The sequence below is a fragment of the Aquarana catesbeiana genome, linkage group LG12 (assembly GCF_042186555.1).
Source record: "Aquarana catesbeiana isolate 2022-GZ linkage group LG12, ASM4218655v1, whole genome shotgun sequence".
In the NCBI taxonomy this organism is placed as follows: domain Eukaryota; kingdom Metazoa; phylum Chordata; class Amphibia; order Anura; family Ranidae; genus Aquarana; species Aquarana catesbeiana.
The window spans coordinates 201,012,084-201,033,548 of NC_133335.1; the positions used below are offsets into that span (position 1 = coordinate 201,012,084).

The 21,465-nt window shown below is 43.2% G+C and overlaps 1 protein-coding gene across 13 annotated transcripts in view; it reads left to right on the forward strand.

The window, feature by feature from the left end:
- PTPRT (protein tyrosine phosphatase receptor type T) overlaps positions 1-19,749 on the forward strand; it is a 645,628-nt gene extending 625,879 nt beyond the window's left edge. For all 13 annotated transcript variants that reach the window (XM_073606476.1, XM_073606478.1, XM_073606484.1 and 10 more), the window contains 4 exons: positions 1,474-1,599; positions 1,676-1,839; positions 13,785-13,920; positions 18,938-19,749. In XM_073606476.1, the coding sequence (XP_073462577.1) occupies positions 1,474-1,599; positions 1,676-1,839; positions 13,785-13,920; positions 18,938-18,991 (480 nt within the window). In that variant the 3' untranslated portion in view covers positions 18,992-19,749. The remainder of the gene's footprint in view (positions 1-1,473; positions 1,600-1,675; positions 1,840-13,784; positions 13,921-18,937) is intronic.
- Positions 19,750-21,465: the final 1,716 nt, after the last annotated feature.

The window sequence follows — 21,465 nt, forward strand, 5'->3', positions numbered from 1 at the left end:
GGTCATACACTGGCAGGTAAGTCAGGGGCAGGTGCGGAGGCAAAGGCGTAGTCAGGACACAGGCCGGGTCGGTAATGGGCTGGCAGTGAGGTAGTAGAAGGAGCAGGCAGATGCGGTGATCAGAACAAGCCGGGTCAGATGCAGGCAGCAGACAGCAGAGTCGGAGGCAAGCTGGGTCGGATAACAGGTACAGGTATCAGGTGCAGGCAAACAGGAACACACAGGAACGCTGTAGAATGGACAGCACTGGGTTAAAGCACAGACTGAGTTTAAATAGCCTGTTGGGCGCCAAAAGCTGTCACAGGTGCGCGCGTGCACTGGTGCGTGCGCGCGCCGGCGCACTGGCATTCTAACTGAACAAACTGTCCTGGATTCCCATCTTGAGTACTGGCATGCCCTTCTTGGCCAGATGCGCCGGAGGTGTTCTGACAGGGGCTGAGGTCACAGGTCGTCTTCTCTGGCCGCCATCTTGGGTACTGGCTGGCCTTTCCTGACAGGGATCTCACATCTTCTGGTCTTGGAATAGAGCAACACTAGAAAAAGAGGGGGTACATATGCAATAAAGAAGATTGATGGTTAAGCAATACTAGACAATTAGTGGATCAGTTTAAACATAGCTGATATATGGTCTTCACTGACCTCTGTAGCTACAGGCACTGTGGAGACATACAACCTCAAAGTTTACAGCAGGAGCACTTTCACTTTCATTTCAGTAGGGTACCTCCCCCCTTCCAGAGACTCCACCAGCCTTCTAATTGATAATGTAGCAGGTTCAAAGGAAGAATTAACATGATCGACTTCAGTGCTTGCATGCAGTGTTTGCTAAACCACTGAAATAAAAGTGTGTTTTTGTTGTAAACGTTAAAATTGGACTGTGCATACCCTGAGCACCTAAAAGTCAATTAATATTCTGAGCACATGCTGCTAACCGCTCCCTCTTTTGAGCAAAAGGCAAAAAGAGGATAAACATATTTGGCAGCAAATGCTTGCCAGTTTCTCCAATATGAAAATCCCCTGATACTACATTGAGAGGTCCTCTTTAACAAAGACAAAGAATAAGGCTAGAACTGGCATTTTAAACACAAAAAAAGTGATTGAGGTTTGACAGGTTTTCTTTAAGAAGTCCTCTAGTTAATATTTCCATTCTTCTGCAGGTTCTTAAGTAGTGCGGCTATTCTTCCTGCGTGCCGGTGGGGGACTTATTTCCCTCTTGCTGAACAGCTGCCCGTCCCACATCTTTGCATGTCATTTCATCAAACTGTTATTTCTCTCTCCATGTGATTATAGCACTCGGCATGTTGGTCTGTTTCTATGATTGCTGATTATATCCCCTGCATCTTATTATTATTCCTATTCCTTTGTTATTCCATCAGTGTTTTTGTTTCACCCAGCGTGTAGTTATATTGCACTGCACGATCTTGCTCAGCTATGCATGTATATTGATATTATTGAAGTACCATGTTCCTTTTCTAGCTGTGTCTACAGTACTGGCCGGAAAAGACATCCTGTTGTTATGGGCCAGTCCAGGTGGAGTTTGTATCGGCTGATATTGATGAGGACACCATTAGCCGAATATTCCGTATCTGTAACATGGCACGGGTAAGAAAGCTATAAGTCGCAGAAATGGAGGCAGGTATCTGTAAAAGCTGGTTTTCTGAATGTTTCTATGTTTCAGCCTCAAGACGGGTATCGTATAGTACAACACCTCCAGTACATTGGGTGGCCGGCCTATAGGGAAACCCCTCCTTCGAAGCGCTCCATATTGAAGGTTGTGCAGAGGCTGGAGAAGTGGCAAGAGCAGTATGATGGCAGAGAAGGCAGGACCGTTGTCCACTGCTTGTAAGTATAATAGATGTCAGGCCCAGAGCAATGGGAAAGCTTGAAACCTTTGGCCTGGGAGGCAGACACAACCAAGTGCCATGCTGCCACAGTGATTGTGGGCATGGTGAGAGATGGTCGTTCCTAAAGGACATGGTTTATTGTCACAAAACTTTTCACATCTTCCAGCATCGGCTTCCTTTGTGGCTCCTGGTCTTTAGTCACATGACACATAACACACCACACTAAATGAGTAACAGATACCTATGTAATGCCCAGCACAGTGCTGGGACAAGGCCATTTGGTGCCCAGGGCGAAGATGGCAAACTGCGCCCCCCGGTTTTAATAAAGAATCAATGTCGTTTCAAAACAAGAATATACTTAAAACAATACAAGTTCAATTATGTTTAATGCGATAGAAACAGAGTTCACTCACACATTTTAATATGTATTTTTATTTTTATACCAAATATTGGGGTATTGCAGAGTATTGGGGGCTATTGCAGAGTATTGCAAAGTATTGCGGGGTATTGCAAAGTATTGCGGGGTATTGCAGAGTATTGCGGGGTATTGCAAAGTATTGCGGGGTATTGCAAAGTATTGCGGGGTATTGCAAAGTATTGCGGGGTATTGCAAAGTATTGCGGGGTATTGCAGAGTATTGCGGGGTATTGCAAAGTATTGCGGGGTATTGCAGAGTATTGCGGGGTATTGCAGGCTATTGCACAGTATTGCACAGTATTGTGGGGTATTGCAGAGTATTGCATAGTATTGTGGGGTATTGCAGAGTATTGCACAGTGTTGCGGGATATTGCAGATTATTGAACAGTATTGTGGGGTATTGCAGAGTATTGCACAGTGTTGCGGGGTATTGCAGAGTATTTCGGGGTATTGCAGAGTATTGCAGAGCATTGCACAGTATTGTTGGGTATTGCAGAGTATTGCACAGTATTGTGGGGTATTGCAGAGCATTGCACAGTATTGTGGGGTATTGCAGAGTATTGCACAGTATTGTGGGGTATTGCAGAGTATTGCACAGTATTGTGGGGTATTGCAGAGTATTGCACAGTGTTGCGGGGTATTGCAGAGTATTTTGGGGTATTGCAGAGTATCGCAGAGCATTGCACAGTATTGTGGGGTATTGCAGAGTATTGCACAGTATTGTGGGGTATTGCAGAGTATTGCACAGTATTGTGGGGTATTCAGCAGTGGTGGTCACTGGTCATTAACCTCGCCTCAGCCTCCTCCCCTCCCCCAATCCAGCCATTTATTAATCTGTTTTTTAGTGTTTACTTACCCAAGTTCAGACTCAGAAGTTATGAGTCTGAACTTGTGTAAGTAAACACTAAAAAACAGATTAATAAATGTCTGGATTGGGGGGAGGGGAGGAGGCTGAGGCGAGGTTAATGACCAGTGACCACCACTGCTAAATATCTGAGTCAGAACACTGGCACTGCGCTCTTCTACCTTCCAGATTGAATCCAGCCTGAGCCAGCCAGCCAGGCAGCAGCTCCTCAGCTCGGCTCCGCTTGAGATAACAGACAGCGCGCCGACACGACACAGCTCAGCTCTCAGCTCACAGCTCCCGCCTCCCTGTGCTCCTCTCTGCGTCCTCCCACCTCGCCTCCGTCCGTGAGTGACGTCACGGCGCTGGCAGAGACTACGCGACTCCTCCGTAGGGGAGTAAACAGTGTAGTTGTGTGCTGAGGGAAGGGAAGGGAGGATCATGCAGGAGCGCACAGCTGCGCCCCCCCCTATACCAAATGGTACCACCCAGGGCACGTGCCCTCTCCGCCCCTGCCTTGTACCGGCCCTGGCCCAGCATGTGTCACTGTTGTTGTAATGGTGAAGTATAAGCCTTCAACCCAAAATATCTTACTGGTAATGGCCTGGGAGGCAACTGGCTCCTAGCTCAATTCTCTCTACCTTAGAGGGGAAGTCTGACAGGGTCTACCTTGCCTGGCCATGTGCTGGGAAGGCGGAAAATTTGCCGTGTCTGTGCCCTCTAGTAGTTGGTTGCTCTAGGGTTGCTCTTAGTATCACATGGGCTTGGGAACCCCATTGTGAGAATGAGCACATAGTCACGGCACTAATTCTTTTTCTGTGCTATGTGTCTTTGGTCTAGGCCAGTGATATGCAATTAGCGGACCTCCAGCTGTTGCAAAACTACAAGTCCCATCATGCCTCTGCCTCTGGGTGTCATGCTTGTGGCTGTCAGAGTCTTGCTATGCCTCATGGGACTTGTAGTTCTGCAACAGCTGGAAGTCCGCTAATTGCATATCCCTGGTCTAGGCCTTCTGGCTAAGTCAGGGGTAATTTTGGTTACCAGGCCTCAGGGCTTAGCACCGGCACTATTTGTCTAATTTATTTTTATCCTCACGTTTCGTCCCTTTGCACTTTTGTCTGTGTTTCTTTTCAAGTTGGAGGATGTGGGTCATCAGGTCTACCCTGAAGTCTAGGGGGAGGATGCGTGGCCATCAGGTTTCTTCCTCCCCTGAACGTGTGTGTGTGTGTATCCTCTATCCTCTATCCTAGTACTTGTTGGTCAGCTTTGGCTGACCATGAGGAGAGGGGTCCGCCAGTCCTTTTGGTTAGGTGAACCAAGTTGAGTCTTGCCCCTGTCAGATGCCTTGTACTCCAGGGGGTCAGGGTAAGGTCCTATGCCTTTGGGGGATGGACACGATACACACCCTTAAGTGCACTTTTTTTTATATATACATCTGTGTTTTGTTTTTGTGCACCACCATGGAAGAAAAAATAAATTAAAAAAACTCCATTACATGCCAGAACAGAAGTTTACATTCATGTGGGTTTCCATATGGGACTTTATATAGGTCAGCTTGTGACTTTAGCATTTATGTACCTGTACATTGGGGGTTCCCAGTGCCATTCACTGTGGCTTCATGGCTCAAAGTACCAGTTTAAAGCCCTGTTGTTTTTCTTCACGGTCAGCAATCAGATTTAGGTCTGTCCTGAAAAGTGACTCCCAGAATCTGAATTGGGTTGCACATGCAATAAAGTCTATCATCTCACCAGCACAAAGAGGTGAAAGTCTAAAATCTGTTATTATTACATAGATATAGATAGATATTGCCTAGGAGCAAAAAGGCAGCAGCACCCGGACATTTTCTATATTTCAACTTCCAAATAATCCATTGTGAAGATTATGTCATTTTGAGTCCTCCTGATAATTTGTAATACCTTTAACCCTGAAAGAGGAGGGATTTTGTGTACCCCAAAACGCGTCAACTACTTTGTAGTGTCTGGTTGTAAATGAATACCGTTATTAAAGTACTTTGGACTCTCGCCAATATGTGCTGGTGTTCTTTGGGCTTTTTGCATGTAGATTTCAAACCTAAGGGTCCCTCGGTTAGGGGTACCATGTTTGTGCAGAGAGCAGCCTCACTGGAGCCAATGCACTCTTGGTGAAATTGATTGACCTCCTTTAACCATAACCCTTCAATGAGTCAACCCTAGCACCTCAATTACACACATTCCTGACTTTGTTGCACTGCCAGTCTGCCCACAAGTAATATTTTAGTTATAGATGCAGTGGGATGGACTAAGTTAAGCCAAGGCCTTTTTTATTTTTGTACATATTTCCCATAACTCCTATCTTCCTGACGGTTTGTGGTGTTCTTGCCCCACTGTGTGTGTTCCAGCTCTTCCTGTTACATTGTCTATACTAAAATAAATAGACATCCAAGAGAGAGAGTTGGAGCTCCTTATAATATCTACAGCAGGTATGCAGACCCTATAGATATCACAATAGCAGGGCCGAGAGATATAAGAAAATGTCATCTGACGTGACTTTTTAGCTTCAACCAAAAACTTGAGCACAGAGTATCCACCACAATAAAAAAAATACAGATTTTACAATTCCTATAGAAAAAAACAAATTTGAAGGTGCCATTAAGTTATTTAAAGGATAATATTCCTCATTTTGCCAGCCGACATGCTTGTGCTGTCAGCTCGTTACTCGGCAGGTAGCTGTTAGTCTCGAAACTACCAAAGACTTGTATGAGGCTGACAATTAATTCTGGTTGCCCACAGAGTAATGTGCTGAGAACAGAAGCATGCCAAACTTTGTGTGAGAATATTTGATTCGTGTAATGGAGGTAGGTGTAATGCACATAATTACACTTACTACCCTCTCATATTTCTATCTGGTATGGTTCTTTAAAGGATAAATGCACTTTCAATGTGCACCTATCAATTTTTTTTTTTTTACTTACCTTCCTGCTGAGCTACCCTAGGCCACCCATCTCCTCCATAAATGCAAACTCACTTAGCACTCATGCCCACAGCTTTCGCTGTTTGTTCACATCCCAGCCAGTTGACTTTCAGTGCACTGGCAGTACCTGTGTAGCACTTACCCATAGGCTCCCATGGGGCCCTGTCCCAAGCCTCTCCTTTCCCACAAAACACTATAGAATACTGATCAGTTGAAACCAGTGCAATAAAAATCAGCAGGCCAAAAGTAAATTTATGCTTTAAGTGTCAACCCACCCAAAGTGATATACTAGATAGTGGATAGACGTCAGCAGGACTAAATCAATGGCTTCATAGATTTTTACATGGGCCAAGTTGCCAAGATCTGCCATAGCCATTACAATGGTGGCTTTGCTCTACCTGATGTTATTTTTTTTTTTAAATTACACTGAAATGAATTATAATCCATTTGAGAATCTGTGGCAAGACTTGAAAATTGCTGTTCACAGACGCTCTCCATCCAATCTGACAGAGCTTGAGCTATTTTGCAAAGAAGAATGGGCAAAAATGTCACTCTCTAGATGTGCAAAGCTGGTAGACACATCCCCAAAAAGACTTGCAGCTGTAATTACAGTGAAAGGTGGTTCTACAAAGTATTAGAACTTTTCACATATTTATTTGTAAAAAAATTTGAAAACTATTTATCATTTTCATTTCCACTTCACAATTATGTGCTCCTTTGTGTTGGTCTATCACATAAAGTCCCAATAAAATACATTTACATTTTTGGTTGAAACATGACAAAATATCAAGGAGTATGAATACTTTTTCAAGGCAGGCGTCCCAAATACTTTTAATCTATCCCAAATATATTTCTATATATATAGAGAGAGAGAGAGTTCACTTCAAATATTGGTTGCCACTTTCTTGGCATGTTCATGTTGTCTTGAAATTTCCTCCAGGGTGTTTTCTCAGCATTCCGTCAATCTTCTCACTCTAAAGTTCAGTAGGTGAAAGATCAAGATGCAGTAAAACTTGCCATGATCTTGCCTTCACTCACCCTGCCTTTCTTCTGTAGATACATCTAACACGTTCTGTTCTGTTCTATGTCCTACTGGAATATAATCTGAGCCTGCGGGAAGTGTGCAGTGTAGAAGATCATGTTTTCTTCAGTAACGCATCTATCAGGCGTAACCAGTGTGTTCCCAAGCTGTGTACACACATCACACATTTCTTTATCTTTTTTTTTCTAACCTATATTATTTTTATTTGCTATAAGTATCTGCTAGCTTTTTCCTTTGTTTTAGTAAAGCATTGCCTTAATTATTCCTTTAATTTTCAGACAGTCTTGGAAAAAAATTTGTATTCTGCCCTAACATCTATAGTGAGTGCATCACTTTGCCAAAGATATGCAGCATAAAAGATGAGTTTAGGAACAGTAAATCCTCGTCTGAAGCTGGCCATACACTAGTAAAATTTAGCTTAAAAATGTTTATTTTAAGATCATTCCTTTGATTTTAGAGGGTTAAATCAACAACTGTTTTCCACTGCAATGACGAGAAGATCCAAAGGAGAATGATGGCAATTTTTTTCTGGAGCAAACAAAATTTCCTTCGTTTTAGAAATTACATTCATTCCAAAATTGAATGGTAACAGCAAACAGAGTTTTAAAGTTTTTTTGAACAACATTTATAAAGTCATGTGTAATGTAATCTACTAGTGTGTGGCCAGCTTTAGCAATTAATATTTTAGTGTATTATAGAAGTCTGATTCTAATGCCGCGTACACATGGTCGGACTTTTCAGCTACAAAAGTCCGACAGCCTGTCCGACAGACTTTCGACGGACTTTCGACGGACTTGCTGCGGACTTGCGGCGGACTTTCTAACGAACAGACTTGCCTACACACGATCACACAAAAGTCCGTCGAATTCTTACGTGATGACGTACACCGGACTAAAATAAGGAAGTTGATAGCCAGTAGCCAATAGCTGCCCTAGCGTGGGTTTTTGTCCGTCAGACTAGCATACAGACGAGCAGATTTTTCGACCGGACTCGAGTCCGTCGGAAAGATTTGAAGCATGTTTCAAATCTAAAGTCCGTCGGATTTGAGGCTGAAAAAGTCAGTTGAAAGTCCGGAGAAGCCCACACACGATCGGATTACCAGCCAGCTTTAGTCCGTCAGCGTCCGTTGGACTTTTGTAGACGAAAAGTCCGACCGTGTGTACGCGGCATAAGAGCTACCCAACAATGGTTACCCATCTTCTCTAGTTATATGCTCTGCCCTTTTATGTATACATTACACCATTTGGAAGGTTGATTTTTTTATGGCTTTTAAGGGTTTAGTGAAAAGCTCCTTTCAACTAAAACGACCTGTTCTTGTACCAAAAATAGTCCCTTGTTAGCTGAAAGCATGACTTTAGATATTGAGGAACAGAGGCATCCCAACAAAAGCATTTCATACATTTGAACCAAAAAATGTATTTTTTTGTTATATATTTCCGTAAAACAAATCTTGTACTTAAAATTCAAAGTCTGCTTATTTGCAAGGGTCCCTTTCCTATGCCTAAACTACCCTAAAAAGGTAAATTACTTAGATAAGGGTGATGTCACTATCCTTCCAACAAAGTCTCAGGGAATACTCAGTAGCCCAGTCTCAGAAGATGTTTCTTTTTTCTTCTGAAAGATCATCTTGTGAAAATTGGGCATTCCTGGGTTCTCACCAGAAGTTATTTTCTTTGAAAAATTACCAGATATTTCAATTTTAGTGCAGATCTGCTTTAAATAATTGCCATCCTATTAAATAAAAGCATTTTTTTTTCACATCAACTGCACCTGGAAAGAAATATACTGGCAGATGTCAGTGACATGGCTTTTTTAGGAAACAAGACCATGCAGGTTTTTCTTTCAAACAAATTTTACCTAAGCTGTCCACATGGAAAAATTTGAGGCTAATTATGACTAAATCAGTAAGTAACACCAGTTATTAATAAAGACATATTAATATTCAAGACCCATAATCAACATTTTCTAGAGTCTTGGCACACCCAGTCTAGGGCTTGACACATCTCAGACTTCTCTCTGCTGGGTAGTAAAGAAAAGCGATTCTGCCTGGATTTAGTTTGTGAACATTTACACAAATTTTGCAAACCTTGCAATGGACCTGATTGAAATCTACAGTGCCTTGAAAAAGTATTCACACCCCTTGAAATTTTCCACATTTTGTCATGTTACAACCAAAAACGTAAATGTATTTTATTGGGATTTTATGTGATAGACCAACACAAAGTGACACATAATTGTAAAGTGAAAGTAAAATAATAAATGGTTTTCAACATTCTTTACTAATAAATATCTGAAAAGTGTGACGTGCATTTGTATTCAGCCCTCTGTACTCTGATACCCCCAACTAAAATCTACTGGAACCAATTGCCTTCAGAAGTCACCTAATTAGTAAATAGGGTCCACCTGTGTGTAATTTAATCTCAGCATAAATAAAGCTGTTCTGTGAAGCCCTCAGAGGTTTGTTAGAGAACCTTAGGGAACAAACAGCATCATGAAGACCAAGGAACACACCAGACAAGTCAGGGATAAAGTTGTGAAGTTTAAAGCGGGGTCAGGTTATTAAAAAAAAAAATATCCCAAGCTTTGAACATCTCACGGAGCACTGTTCAATCCATCATCCAAAAATATATATCAAAAATGGAGAGTATGGCACAACTGCCATCCACCTAAACTGACAGGCTGGGCAAGGAGAACATTAATCAGAGAAGCAGCCAGGAGGCCCATGGTAACTCTGGAGGAGCTGCAGAGATCCACAGCTCAGGTGGGAGAATCTGTCCAAACAACTATTAGTTGAGCACGCCACAAATCTGGCCTTTATGGAAGGGTGGAAAAAAGAAAGCCATTGTTGAAGGAAAGCCAGAAGAAGTCCTGTTTGTAGTTTGTGAGAAGCCATGTGGGGGACACAGCAAACATGTAGAAGAAGGTGCTCTGGTCAGATGAGACAAAAATTTAACTTTTTGGCCTAAAAGTAAAATGCTATGTTAGGCGGAAAACTAACACTGCACATCACCCTGAACACACCACCCCCGCCGTGAAACATAATGGTGGCAGCATCATTGTTGTGGGGATGATTTTCTTCAGCAGGGACAGGGAAGCTGATCAAAGTTGATGGGAAGATGGATGGAGCCAAATACAGGGCAATCTTAGAAGAAAACCTGTTAGAGTCTGCAAAAGACTTGAGACTGGGGCAGAGGTTCACCTTCCAGCAGGACAACGACCAGTGGCTACTGCTCAAAATTTTTGGGGGGGCGCAAACAAACTGAAAAATTCTGAAAAAAAAACATCAATTGCAGCCTCACTGTGCCCATAAAACGCACCCACTGTACCATCAAACGCAGCCACTGTGCCATCAAACGCTCCCACTGTGCCCATCAAACACTGCCACTGTGCCCTTCAAACGCCACCACTGTGCCCTTCAAACGCTGCCACTGTGTCCATTAAACAAGCTCCCCATCCTAAGCATTGCTGGGACCTCGATAAGCTCAAGTAGAATTGCAGGTGGCCTAGAAGGGCAGCAGACCTTCAGGCTGGGAACTTCTCCTACTGGACAAGAACCAAGCAGCTCCAGACCCCAGATTATTTATGCACTTTCCCAGCCACCTTCTGGGTACCCTCCCCCAGGGGTTGGCTGAGACAGCATAAATATTCATGTTGCTGATTTGCCTTTCCAGCCCACTACATTCTAAAAACCTCCAGAAGGCAGGGGGAAACAACCAAACCAGCTATCAGTAGAACACAGAACACACAGTCCAAAGCAATCAAAACTACTCCACTGATTACAGGGAGCCCAAAAGAACTACATTTACCTAACTTTCCTTTCTACTGTAGGAGGGTGCTACACACAACTTTTTCACCTTTAGATAGAGTAGTGGGGATCTTTGTCAGAATGTATTGCTACCTGTGGGGTTTATTTACTAAAGGAAAATAGGCTGTACACTTTGTAAGGCAAATCTTCACTTTTCAAGGCAATTTCCCCTTAGCCTAGTAAATGAGGTGAAGCTCTTTAGACTTTCATCATCCAATCGTGTGCAAATAAAATATTGCACATCAATTAGTATTCTTTGCAAAATGAACAGTCTATTTACCTTTAGTAAATCAACCCCTATGTGTCTGCTGGATTAATATCCCCTTAGATCTACCTAACGAGGAAACAGCAATACAAATTTGACAGATAATTTAGTAGGTCAACATTTTCCCCAGACCGAAAAAAGTTCTACTTTTTAACCACACCCTTGGACAGCAGACCACACCTCTGGGGTTAGCTGCAGAATCAGAGGGTCACAGTGCAAAACTTCTGCTGTCTACACTCATCGGCCACTTTATTAGGTACACCTTGCTAGTACTGGGTTGGACCCCCTTTTGTCTTCAGAACTGCCTTAATTCTTAGTGGCATAGATTCAACAAGATGTTGAAAACATTCCTCAGAGATTTTGGTCCATAGTGACATGATGGCATGACGCAGTTGCTGCAGATTTGTTGGCTGCACATCCATAATGCAAATTTTCTGTTCCACCACATCTCAAAGGTGCTCTATTGGACGAGATCTGGTGAGTGTGGAGGCCATTGGAGTACAGGGACCTCATTGTCCAGTGGTGAGATGATTTGATCTTTATGACATGGTGCATTATCCTGCTGGAAGGAGCCATCAGAAGATGGGTACACTGTAGTCATAAAGGGATGGACATGGTCAGCAACAATACTCAGGTAGGCCGTGGTGTTTAAACGATTTTCAATTGGTACTAAGGGGCCCAAAGTGTGCCAAGAAAATATCCCCCACACCATTACACCACCAGCCTGAACCATTGATACAAGGCAGGATGGATCCATGCTTTCATGTTGTTTATGCCAAATTCTGACCCCAGCATCTGAATGTTGCAGCTGAAATCAAGACTCATTAGACCAGCCAAGGTTCTTACAATCTTCTATTGTCAAATTTTGGTGAGCCTGTGTGACTTGTAGCCTCAATTTCCTGTTCTTAACTGGCCGGAGTGGCACCCGGTATGGTCTTCTGCTGCTGTAGCCCATCTTCTTCCAGGTACGATGTGCTGTGCGTTCCGAGATGGTATTCTGCATACCTTGGTTGTAACGAGTGGTTATTTGAGTTACTGTTACCTTTCTATCATCTCAAACCAAGTCTGTCCATTCTCCTCTGACATCAACAAGGCATTTTCCTCCCACAACTTCCGCTCTCTGGATACTTTCTCTTTTTCGGACCATTCTCTGTAATCCCTAGAGATGGTTGTGTGTGAAAATCCCACTAAATTAGCAGTTTTTGAAATACTCAGACCAGCCCATTTGGCACCAACAACTATGCCACGTTCAAAGTCAATTAAATCCCCTTTCTTCCCCATTCTGATGCTCGGTTTGAACTTCAGCAAGTTGTCTTCACCATGTCTAAATTAAGTTGCTGCCATGTGATTGGCTGATTAGAAATTTGAGTTACCAAGCAATTACACAGGTATACTTAATAAAGTGTCCGGTGAGTGTATACAGTGGCGTCTCCAGCTTTCATATTTAGGGGGGGCACATGGGGGGACAGGGACAAAAATAGGGGGGCAATATATAATGCAAATCTATCTATCTATCTATCTATCTATCTATCTATCTATCTATCTATCTATCTATCTATCTATATTTTATCTATCCTGGGGCCCTTTACCCCTTTACTACGATCCCACAACGGCCTTTTCACATGTTCTGCAGTGAGCTCCCTTCCTACTGTATTGGGGCCCCCCAGGGTGACAGAGAACAAGAGATATATGTCACCAGCATACCAAGAAAATATAAGGGTCCAAAGCAGTGGGAGAACTATCAGGGTTGCAAAGGTTGTCTTGCCACCGGGCCCTGGTGTTCTGCCACTGTGTGGTTTCCCAGCCTCCTCTTGCTGTCCTGCCCCTGCTATTGACAGCACTGGTCTGGCATCTCTTGGAATTTACAGGCTCGTTCTCCTGTCCTAAGGACGGGAGAAATCAGTCTGTTTTTTCAGTAACTGAGAGTCCTGGTGGAGTCCTTCCTGCAACTCGCTCTTCTCCCTGCCAATGAGGATGCAGGGGAAGGGGCAGATCGGGCGGCCGTGGTTGTGTGAGCGCTTGCATTATGCAGTGTCAGCGAGCAGAGGGAGGGGGGAGGAATCACCTGCAGGAGCTGACTGGGGGCGTTCTCCCTCTCAATAGAGACTGTGTTACCCCAGCGGTGGCCCGAGTAAGATGCAGCACATCCGATATGAATACAAACAAAAAGAAATTGCCTTTTTGTAAAAAAAAAAAAAATTTTTTTTGGGGGGGGGGGGGGGGCACATGGTGGGGCCCAGCATAATGTTGGGGGGATCAGGGCCCCCTCTGGCCCCCCCTAGGGTCGCCATTGAGTGTATATAATGCTTGATGACTACTGTAATCACGACAAGGCCTGTTTCCACACCACTGACATAAACAAAAGTTTTCTCACATTTCATTTTCTTTTACAATTCATTTTTGACACTTTATTATGTGAAAGACAAAAATTCCTGTAATGGGTACATGACATATATAAGAATGCATTAAATAAATTGTATCTTTTTTTAGTATTCTTCCCCCACAACTATATTTTTAAAACCTATTGTCTGCCAGGCTGAACGTTGAAAGGTCTCTGATGAAAGTCACGCTCGGTTTTGTTCCGTGGGTATATGTGTGACACGGTTTCTGTTTTCTTCCAGGAATGGAGGAGGTCGCAGTGGAACGTTCTGTGCTATCTGCAGCGTGTGCGAGATGATCCAACAGCAGAACATCATCGATGTGTTCCACACCGTGAAAACCCTGCGGAATAACAAGGCCAATATGGTGGAGGCGCTGGTGAGTGACGAGCCCCCCTGCTGCCTCCTTGTCTCAACAGGGCAACAAATAAGGAATACACTAAATCATTTCTGGCGGGAAGAAATAAATCTGTCACAAGCAATGTCCATCTGAAATCATAATCCTTTCTATAGTGCTGTTTAATATGTACCCTGCTTCATTCAAAAGCAGCGGCCGGTGCTAAACAGGGGAGCTCAGAGTCACGGGGTGACAAGGTGCTGGATGGGGACTATTCACCACCACCTATAAAATGTTCTACCCTATAACTTATAAACCCCACGGCCTTTTGGGACTATTTAAAGCTGAACTCCAAGCAGATATTAACCACTTGCTTACTGGACATATAAACCCCCTTCCTGCCCAGGCCAATTTTCAGCTCTCACGCTATGAATGGCAATTGCGTGGTCATGCAACACTGTATCCATATGAAATTTTTATCATTCTTTTGGTGGTATTTAATCACTACTGGGGTTTTTATTTTTTACTAAACAAAAAAAAAATGTTTTCATAGTTTTGTTAAAAAATTTTGGAAACAGGTAATTTTTCTCCTTCATTGATGTGCGCTGATTAGGCTACACTGATGGGCACTGATAAGGCGGCACTGATAGGTGGCACTGGTGGGCACTGATTAGGAGGCACCGATGAGGCTGCACTGATAGGTGGCACTGATGGGTACTGATAGACGGCACTGAAGGGCACTGATAGGTGGCACTTTTTGGCACTGATAGGTGGCACTGATGGAAACTGATAGGTCAGTGACATCAGTGCCACCTATCAGTGCCCTTCAGTGCCGTCTATCAGTGCCACCTATCAGTGCAGCCTCATCAGTGCCATCTATCAGTACCCATCAGTGCCACCTATCAGTGCAGCCTCATCAGTGCCACCTATCAGTGCCGCCTATCAGTGCCACCTAGGTGGCACTGGTGCTCACTGATAGGTGGAACTGGTGGGAACTGCTTAGCAGTGTTGATATACACTGGTAGGTGGCACTTAGTGGCTCTCTAAGCATGGGACCAATGTCCCGTTTACACAAGCTGGTAATCGACTTATTTTTTCTCCTCACGCTGTTAACGTAAGAAAAAAAAAAAAAAGCCGATTACCGTCTTCTGTTTATATCACGTGATCAGCTGTCATTGGCTGACAGCTGATCACGTGGAAAGGGGCCGAGATTGGCCCCTTACTGCGATCTGCCTAGTCTCACGTGCACAGGAGGACGTACATGGATGCCGTCCTGGCACTTTGGGCCTGCGCTGTAGATGTCTTCCGGCTAGAGCATTGGCAGCCAGAGGTTAAAAATCATCGATGAAGACTGTTATATTTTACTTAAAAAAGCATAACGTATTTTTAAACACAACCAACCAGATCTCACCACATCTAAGCTGCCCACTCGGTCCTGTGGACTCGGGTCCTGTGGCTGGCCAGGTGCAAAGCTCAGGTATACTCAATTTAAAATGATGGGCAGCACACCAATGATGTCACAGAAATCTGACAAATTTCATAATGAACAGCACACGCCACATCCCTCAGCCTTAAGTTGGCTTCTAACGCATTTCACCCAACCTTACTCATAGATTAAATGCTGTTCATTATTAAACTTTGTCAGATTCCTGTGACATCATTGGTGTGCGGCCCAATATTTGAAGTTGACAACCAGCTTTAGTACCTTAATTTGGCATTGTATCAGCCACCTGTAATGCCCTGTACAGCACAGATCAAACTGGGAGAGGAAAGGGCAGTACTAGGGGCCAGTCAAGTGTGCTACATACATTTGTGTTGACAAGAAACCTATTGGCAGAAGCAGAGGGGTGAGAGTTTCTCCTTCATTGTCCAATCATAGTGTGGGGGGGTGACCTATATGCTTTAACTGCAATAAACGTCAGGTCAACCAACTTGGGTATGCTTTCTGGCAGGGTGGTGTACATATTAGGTCTGGATTAACAAAACTACAAATTCAATGGCAGGTAAAACAGCTTCCTTGTACATATTTCATCCTTGCTGTTTGCCTGGAGTCCAGCTTTAAAATGAAAGTATGAAAACATATTTATTACACATTATAACACTAAATAAGGTTCTCATGGTGAATGATTCGTTTACAGCGCCAAGACACCGGGGATAATTGATTCCAGCACAGTTATTGCTTGGTACTGACAATTCTAAAGACGGATAAAGTATGTGTGCTGCAAAGGGGATAAATTTGAACTTCAGGAATTAGACACTACAAAGAATAAATGCTCATTTGGTCTAGGGGTGCAGGGATAAAGTGTAATACTTACCCAATTCCTGGCTCTGGTAGCCTCCCTAAAGCTACTGTATGTGACTGGTCCAGCACCGCTGACTCTCAGCCATGGTTGCATGCTTGCCTCCTCCCAGGGTTAACAGCCCTGCATTGTATGTGATGACACTAAGGGAGCACCCACAAACCAGAGCTTTGGGCACAATTGAACAGCACTGGAGCCTGCCACACTGAGTTATAGGGTAGGCAATACACCATAAAGCACCCCAAGAGTAAAAACATTTAATCCTTGCAGTGTAGGGTGAGGGGTCACTGCAAAGGTAGAATTTGCCCTATTTCCTGAGTTCCGCTTTAAAGATGCATAAGGGATTGGGTTGACCCCTAGTGATACCCGTCCCTCTTCTATTTTGAGAGAAAAATATGGACTCTGCCATTCTGACCTTCTCCTGCAAATGCTTTTTTATGGTGGTTTCTGGACCTAAAGAGGAAGTAAACTCTCCCACTCTAATGCTGCTTTTCATTTAGTCCATTATAATAAGTAATTAGCAAATTATAGCCACTGTAATCCAGCCCAAATCGCATATTACTTACTGTTTAAAGAAACTTTAAAAAACTTGTTTCCAGGGGTTAGGCAGTGCCATCTTAAGTATTGTTTTCTGAGTCCACAGTAGAGTGTTTTTCCACCCATACATTAAGCACTTCCTGTACTGTTAACCAAGCCTTCTTCTCAATCCAACGTTTCTATGGCAACCCTGTTTCACTGCTCATAGCTGACTTGTTTTATTTCATAGTATTTACTTGTGCCTATTATCTAGTGTTTGCCTGTGTCAGTCTTATCAGATTCAGCTGATAAGGCTGCGTTAATCCTGTCTGATGCCCAAGTTTACACTGCATGTGATGTCACATGGTCACATGGGGTGTAGTATGAAGCTCTGAGTGATTATGCAGGCTTGTGGGATTTCAGAGTTGTGCCATAGGAAGATCTGATAATAGACAGATAAGTACACAGAGTGTGCCGTAAATCAGGGGAGATCTGGGCATGCTCAGTGAAGTCATTCTAAAGAACAAAAAGGATTACAACAATACTAAGCAAGTAAGGAGATATCTACAAGCAGTATTAATTAGGGTTTTGTATGCTGATTTACATGGGACAAAGTTGTCGGGGAGAGTTTACAACCACTTTAATATTTTCTAAATCACTGATCCAGAATAAGCATGCAGCTAGAGAAAGCCAAAACTCTTGAGTTTCTTTAGTGACTCAAAGTATTGAAGCCTTTGGATTATGGTGACAACCCAAAAATTTGTGTTTTCAAAAAGTTCCATAATAATAGTATTATTATTATTATCATTATTATACAGGATTTATATAGCGCCAACAGTTTGTGCAGCGCTTTACAACATGAGGGCAGACAGTACACTTACAATACAAATCAATACAGGAGGGATCAGAGAACCCTGCTCATTAGAGCTTACAATCTAGAAGGTATAGGTTTCCTTTAAGCTACAGAACAGCCTCAAACTCCACTCCTCACATGGCTGCCATTACTTATTTATTGCACCGGCTGAAAGAAAATGCTTTAAAATTAACACCACAAACCAGACTCTCAACTGTGAGTCAGACCAACTGTTCCAAAGGTAAAAAGGCAATCAAAGAGCTGGAAAGATTATAAGGTAAAACTCCATTAGTTGCAGTATGATGAACATAATGTTGCAATGGGAATGTAACTGCACCACCATTGAAAGCTTTGCATACATGGATTGCAATTTTGCCAGTTCAGCTGGGATCAGACAGATTTCAATCCATGTATGAACTACCTGGTTGTACACAAGTCAAACCTCTGCAACAGGGACCCAAACTGGGAGGAAAAACCTAGACCAGTGACATGGGCAGGGTTTATAACCCTGATATAATTTCAGTTACACAATATTAATCATCTGTCCAGACACCAGCTATTTTCAAAAGCTGTTAAGCCCCGATGTAATAAGAACTCTAAAGCCCCTGAAGCACATTTATGCCCCGTACACACGGTCGGATTTTCCGATGGAAAATGTGTGATAGGACCTTGTTGTCGGAAATTCCGACGTGTGTAGGCTCCATCGGACATTTTCCATCGGATTTTCCGACACACAAAGTTTGAGAGCAGGCTATAAAATTTTCCGACAACAAAATCCGTTGTCGGAAATTCCGATCGTGTGTACACAAATCTGACGGACAAAGTGCCACGCATGCTCAGAATAAATAAAGAGATGAAAGCTATTGGCCACTGCCCCGTTTATAGTCCCAACGTACGTGTTTTACATCACTGCGTTCAGAATGATCGGATTTTCCGACAACTTTGTGTGACCGTATGTATGCAAGACAAGTTTGAGCCAACATCCGTCTGAAAAAATCCTAGGATTTTGTTGTCGGAATGTCCGAACAAAGTCCGACCGTGTGTACGGGGCATTACTGTTCGGAGTGAAGACTGTGATCAATAAACCATTTCTGGGCTAGAATAACATGGTGCTTCTCTTCCAACTATACTTATATAATGTTCCAAGGGCCTAACCATACCTGAGGGCCTAACCCCAGCCCCAGAAAACACCCTACACCCAAATGGCATATCCAATCTAAATCGGGGTTCATGCATTTCATTATACTATCTATCAAGGATAGGAAATTGGCAGAGGTTGCAACCCTTTCACATTCTTTGCAAAACTAAAAAAAAAAAGGTTGTTCCTATTTATTTCTGCTTTTTTGTCTATACCATTCTCTTCCTTACATGTCCCATTCTTCTCCCTCAGGAGCAATATAAATATGTATATGAAGTTGCCTTGGAATACCTGAATTCCTTCTGATCCTGTTTGGCCTGGGGGACGGGGTGGTGTGTGAAGATGCTCTGGTCATGTGCAGCCCCTGTGTGACCTGGAAACTCTGGACTTGCTAAAGGCCAAGCAGAGGTTGCGGTTGATCTAGATGAAAAAACCTTCCACCGTTTGGGCTTCAACATTGCTGATCTGAAGAGCACATTCAGCCAGTGAGAGAGTGAGCAGCCAACGACTCTAAGAGCACATCAAAGAACAATGCCTTTATTTGACTGTACATGCCTCTAATCCCGCTCTTTACTCTTTTGCTGGAGTCTCCTTTCATCCCTTCTCCGCTACCCTGTTCCACATACACACAATATGCATCAAATAGTGCTCTAACAAACTTCGACAAGCAGTATCAGAATGAAGTGTTTTGGGTTCCTTACACATAGCTAGAAGAACACCATCGGCACAGATGCAGAACTCCAGCCATTTTCTAAGGACATTTGTGTTTTATCATAAACGTAACCTCATTAACCGCCTAAACTGCGGAGATACTGGCATGGATTACAGATCTCTGAATTCACTTATTCCTATGCGAATACACTCCCTTCTCCAAGCAGTGTTGTGCCCTGCCTCCTACGGCAGGCCCCACGGTACAGATGATGTAGTCTCGTCCTCTTTATAATGACCCTGTCTTTATTTATTGCTGTAAATGTTCCTGGAAAGGGAGTCAAAGCGGTTTGTATTCTTGGGAAATGTCTTGCAATGGAGCGTCCAATAAAATTGTGATGTCTTTTTTTTTCTTACTGATGGCTACGTTGTCTTGTTGTATTTCTGTAAAGAAAAGGGTAAAAGCACACCTTTGCTCAGGACATTAAAGTAATTACATGTTCTTAACCAGCAGTTTTAAAACGAGCCCTCACTGACCTCTGCAGTTGCAGGTACAATGTGAGTAATTCATGTTTAAAGGGGATCTCCACCCTATAAAGAAGAAAAAAAATCAAAGTCAACAGCTACAAATACTGTAGCTGCTGGCTTTTAATAAAAGGACACTTTTCTGTCCAAGGCTCCAGCGCTGTCCTCATCTGGGCCAGGTCCCCGGCGCCAGCATATTTGGTGTGGGAAGCCATTCCTCGTGGCTTCACAATTGGCTTCCCACTGTACAGGGGCGAGCTGTGTGGCGCTTTGTGAATGGTCCCATAGCCTTCTGGGATTTGTGACATGTCCCAGAAGGCTGTGGGCAAAGGTTGCGCTCAGGTCACCTAGGTGATCCGGGGGGGAGTGAGAGCAGGTACCTGCTGCCCCCCCCCCCCCCCCCCCGCCTCAAAAAAAGGGCCAAAAGTTGAAGCAGATGGGGGAAGAGGCAGAAAAGCAGAATTTCCCCTTTTGGGTGAAGTTCTGCTTTAAAGATCCTCAAATATCACAACAAGGACTGAAATCAGTGTCAGTAGTTTCTAACAGCTCACAGCACCAGGCTGCCAAGCCTCTGCTGCCAGAGAAAATAAGGGACTTTGGTTTAGATGCCTCTATAGTGAATTTTGAGGATGAATTTCTCCTAACACTTGTAGCTATAGAGCTCAGTTACGGCATGTTTTAAATCTCTTTTTATTGATTCGTAAATACTTTACTGTCTATAATCTGGGCATAGATGCACTTTAAAACAAGCTTGTGCAAAAACATCTCATGAAAGTTTTAAGCAAGTTCAGTTTAAAGCATAACTATGCATTTATTATCTTTTAAATGTCCCACATCTGTTAAAGTATAACTAGAGGCAAAACATTTTGGACAGAGTGGAGAGGAATTAGAAAATCTGTCAGATCTTTATTTCTGTCTGTGCCCCTGTTAGGGAGTTTTACCCTCTATATTTGCCTGTTTACTGTTTTCACCAAGAATGAAAGAGAAAGAAAATTACAAATTTTGGATAGTCACCAGAACAGGAATAGAAGGGAATTCTTTCAGTTGGGAAACTAGTTCTAGGGACAACCAGGGATTTCCTTACTATGGAGGGATTTCCTCTCAATTCCTGTTTGGGCTATGGGACAGGAAGTAAAGGGAAATCTCCCTAATGGGACACAGATGGAAAAAAACCTGACAAGGGCTAATTTACTCTATCCAAAATTTAAAAAAAAAAAGTTTTGCATTTAGTCCTGGTTTAAATCCAAACTCTACATAAAATAATTGCTCAGCACTGTGTACAATGGAAAATCAGCCTTTGTTACGATGCTTACCTTTTTCCGATGCTGTCCCTTGTATCTTCCTCAGTCCTGGTGGTGGAATAACACCCATCATCATTCAACTCACTTCTTGTGAGCCCAGGGCTTCCTGTGCCTACTCCTGGGAATGTGTCATCATGGTGTCCTTCACTCACAATTCAATACTGCAGAGAATAGCGCTGACAATGATGGTAGTGCCAAGTTTTACATCATTGAGGACCAGCCATGAGTGAACAAGAATGAAAAATTAAGAAAATTACCCCAACTATCCAGGGAGTGGCCATGAAAACCCTGGAGAAAAGGTATTTT